Source organism: Acyrthosiphon pisum, unplaced genomic scaffold, assembly GCF_005508785.2.
Source record: "Acyrthosiphon pisum isolate AL4f unplaced genomic scaffold, pea_aphid_22Mar2018_4r6ur Scaffold_21150;HRSCAF=23169, whole genome shotgun sequence".
NCBI lineage: Eukaryota > Metazoa > Arthropoda > Insecta > Hemiptera > Aphididae > Acyrthosiphon > Acyrthosiphon pisum.
In genome coordinates this window covers 34,524-38,790 of record NW_021770586.1, presented here as the reverse complement: position 1 = coordinate 38,790, position 4,267 = coordinate 34,524, and the positions used below count along the sequence as shown (strand labels likewise).

At 34.2% G+C, this 4,267-nt stretch overlaps 1 protein-coding gene across 1 annotated transcript; it reads left to right on the top strand.

Moving 5' to 3' along the window:
• Positions 1-456: 456 nt before the first annotated feature.
• Positions 457-3,721, top strand: LOC107885070. Its single transcript, XM_016808490.2, has 3 exons — positions 457-2,447; positions 2,530-2,750; positions 3,088-3,721. Exons 1-3 carry the CDS (start codon positions 2,423-2,425, stop codon positions 3,430-3,432), a joined length of 591 nt encoding a protein of 196 aa, XP_016663979.1. The 5' UTR covers positions 457-2,422; the 3' UTR covers positions 3,433-3,721.
• Positions 3,722-4,267: the final 546 nt, after the last annotated feature.

The following is a 4,267-nucleotide window of genomic DNA, read 5'->3' as shown; positions in this document are numbered from 1 at the left end:
TCACAAACTGATGGAATTATAGTTGATATTACTTGTTTAGATACCTTAAACAGGTATGACAAGCTTTTAAACGAGTCACCAGTAGCTAGAAAACGTAATGTTATTGCTAATCGCTCTCTTGGTGATATAGCTTTTCGGAAATTTGTATCTTTTTTAGCAATTAGAGGTTCTACGAGACCAAGAAGTTCTCCAAACATTTCTGGTGTCATTCTACAAAAATTTTCGAAATTACCTGAGTCTTCTTTCAATAAATCATCCAACAGATGATTACCACCGTAGTTCACCCTATTTTTGTTCAAAGAAGTCATCCACCAACGACGAACTTTACGTTTTTTATTTTTTTTTACTCAAATGTTTTATAATAATAAAATTAGCTGCTGCCAAAATCATATCATCATCATCGTCACTTGACATTATAATGTGTATATATATGTGTATTTAAAAAGTTTAACTCTGTTGTAATAACTATTAAGTACAAATAAAATAAAAATACTGACACGACGAACAACACAACCACAAACGAAGGCTACCGATGGCTAACTAACGCCAAACTACGAATTTGATTTGGACGAACATTTACCCAGTACCGAATTTTAACCTACGAATGGCGAATGGCGCCAAATGGTGCATTCGCTGGCAATCGTTGGTTCGTGTTCGCGTTCGTTCTCCAGTGTGGACGCACCTTAAACGGACGCGGCCGAATGTTTAGCGAATATGCGTTCGCATTCGTTCGGTAGCATTCGCTTGCGTTCGTTCGAGTTAGGGCTCTAATGTATCTCACCTTATGATACATCGATTATCGCTTAAAGCCCTAACCTATATATTATAATATCCAGCGCGACGGTAGTGGCGCGAAGCTAAGTAAAAAAAAAGCGAAGCGGTCACTACCGTAGTATATTACACGAGCCAGAGTTTGCCCATTGAATGTGTGTAAATTTGCCCGTTTTCATTAGCCAGACCTACAGACCTAATTAATGAACGGATTGGTCTGTTTGTGATATCAATAGATCGGGCATGATTTGTAGATTATACCTTTGTCATTTTCGAAAAAATTGGTTGAATAATAACGAATATATTAGCAAAAAAGTCAAGTATTTTTGAAGCAAAAAGATATTGTGCTCGACCGTTTTTAGTTATTACGTTTCACGCAGCAGCGCACGATACCGTATTACCCCCTCTATTCCGTATACGTTTTCGTCGCGGTCGTACACTGGGCAGCGGTTACGACTTGCGGTTTTCGCCGTTGCCCGGCGCCCGCGTCTTCGCTTATCGTATTCGTTATTTCTGTTATCGACATTCATGTTTCTGGTGACGTTCGGTGTAGTCGTTTAGATCTGTTTATTCGCCGCCGCCGAGCAAATCACGTTTTCTTTGTTGTCTGTTGTCTCGTTAATCGTTTGTTACAGTGTTGTAGTAGGCCGTACTTTAGTTTATAGTTACCTACTATACTTTATTTCTAAAATGGTTTCTAAGACATACAAGCAGAAGTTACGAAAAAGGAGAAATTATTTTGAAAAAAAAACCACTAGTGTGGCTGTGAGCCCAGTGTGTATGGATGAACGTTTAATAAAAAATTCGGGTATAAATGCAGTTTAGTTCCCACGCGATTTTTTTGATTTTTTTTCCACCAAAATATGTGTTTTAAAGCACTGAATACAAAAGTCTAATTCCAAAATCCTCGCAAATCATTATTTTGGAAGTTATATCTTACCAAAGTTTACGATTTTACGCATTTACGTATGCATGCGCGCGAAACGCTGTACATTTTGCTTTTCTACGTTTTCGTATTGGATTGTCGCCTATAATTAATTATTTTATTTTATTTTGTTGTTATTATTAACATTATTATAATTTATAATTAATGACTTTCCAAAGGTTATAGAACTGATAATGTTTTATTTTCGTATTAAATATTACTGTTTGAGGATTGCTATGTTAGTGCCTACACGCATACTCCAGATCACTACAGTTTTTGTTACAGTTACGACAACATATCATTTTAAAATGTTATTTGTTAATTTTATTGAGTTGTATGATATATTTGAACATAAAACCAATGGCCCCGTCTCAATAAGTGTAATAGAAAAATTGCAATCGTGGAATTTGATGGGCCCGTGATTGTGTGTTAAAATGTAAAAATGGTCATTATTTAAAATTATACCCTGATGTGCGTTCTTTAGACGGGTTTGGTTGGAGATGTAGGGCACCTATAAATAAGCAAAAAAACAAATGCGACTATTATCAATCGATTCGCGTAGATACATTTTTTCATAAATCGCATTTGTCGTTATACCAAATTGTATCGTTTGCATATTTGTGGTTAGAAAATGTGTCATTGTCATTTATTGTAAAACAAATTAAAATTGCTCAACATACTGCTGTTGATTGGTCATCGTTTCATAGAGAAGTCGTCTTCGAGGCTATGATTACAAATCATAATAAGATAGGTAAGTTTAAAATAACCTATCTTAGAATTAAAAGTTAAATCATTTTCTTTTACACTATTAAAGTAATTAATTCATGTAATAGGTGGAGTTGGTCAAGTTGTCGAAATTGACGAGTCCAAATTTGGTCGAAGAAAATATAACCGCGGGCATCGCGTAGATGGACAATGGATTTTTGGTGGTGTTCAGCGAGAAACTGGGGATTGTTTTTTAATACCAGTAGAAAAGCGAGATAAAGATACCCTTCTAACAGCAATCAATGATTGGATCTTACCAGGGACTACAATTATCAGCGATTGTTGGAAGGTATAAATACCTTAATACATTTAGTTTTTACCCTGTGACCTACATGAGGGGGTTTTGCACAGCATGTCGGGGGATATTTTCGATTAGCGGAGCGGAGCGACGGCGCCGAGGAGCGTAGCGACGAGTGCCGCTAGCATAGCATCACTGACACACTTTATCAAATAATTGATATTTTAAATTGCATGTCTGAGCATTTCCCTCCTTAAGTGAATTATTAATTATTGCTAGTTTTTATAATTTTTTTTTATAATTTTTACGGTAGTCGCGATAACCGACAAGTTCCGCCGAGGGATATTGTGATATCTAGTTGTAATATTGTGTTAATTTGTTTAATTAGAGTTATCAATGTTTGGAAGATGAAGGATTTGTTCACTTAACGGTGAATCATTCTATTCAGTTCAAAAATCCGGAAACAGGAGCACACACAAATACTGTTGAGGGAATGTGGCGTCACGCAAAGGCTTCGCTTTCTCAATATTCTCGCAAAAAACGGTTTTATGGTGGATATTTAGCTAAGTTTATGTTCCTGAAAAGGTGTCGTATATTAAATATTGAACCTCTGACGGAATTTTTTAAACTTGCTGGTGAGCTCTATGATCCAAAAGCGATACAAGAAAATAATTTATTGGTAAGTGATGATGAAGCGTCTTCTGAAACGGATGAAAATGACGAAGATTTATAATGTAATATTGAAAAAATTAAAAAAAATTAAAAAACCTTTTTGATTTCAAATTTTTGAATTTTTAAACATCAAGTACGATATTTAAAATCTTTATGCATATTTCCATTCATCATAAACACATACAATTTAAAAAAAAAAATCAAAATGTAGTTTTGTTGATGTTTTTATCGTAAATATCACGTATTTTTTAAAACATTACTATTTTATAGTTTTCTTGGTATAACTTCCAAAATAATGATTTGCGAGGATTTTGGAATTAGACTTTTGTATTCAGTGCTTTAAAACACATATTTTGGTGGAAAAAAAATCAAAAAAATCGCGTGGGAACTAAACTGCATTTGTTCCACACAAGTTTTCTTACTTCTCTAGTAAAAGGTACATATTCCACAATACGATCATGAATTAATAAAAAATAAACAGTTACACCCGTAAGTGATTCTGAAGCTTCAATCTCCAATTGAACATCCACTGCCGAGGCTGTTGCTGAATCGTTCTGTTTCGAAGTATCAATGACTATAATGGGGGCATTTGTTAGAAAAGTAGAAGGACTCAATATTGGATTCCGTATACTTTTTTCATAGTACGATTCTTGAAACGATGTATACATATCATATAATAAGGTGAAATTATTTTTTGTAAAATCTAAATTCAAATTATCGTATGGATAAGCTATTGAGTTCAGAAATACTCTAACGTTTGTTAGATTACAATGATCGAATATACTATAATCTTTTAAGAACGTATTTTTACGCCCTTTTTGCAATCCAATTATGATAAATCTTGGTTTTTCTAATTTTTTGAAGCAGTTTTTAAATTCCATACACTTTTTGGCAGT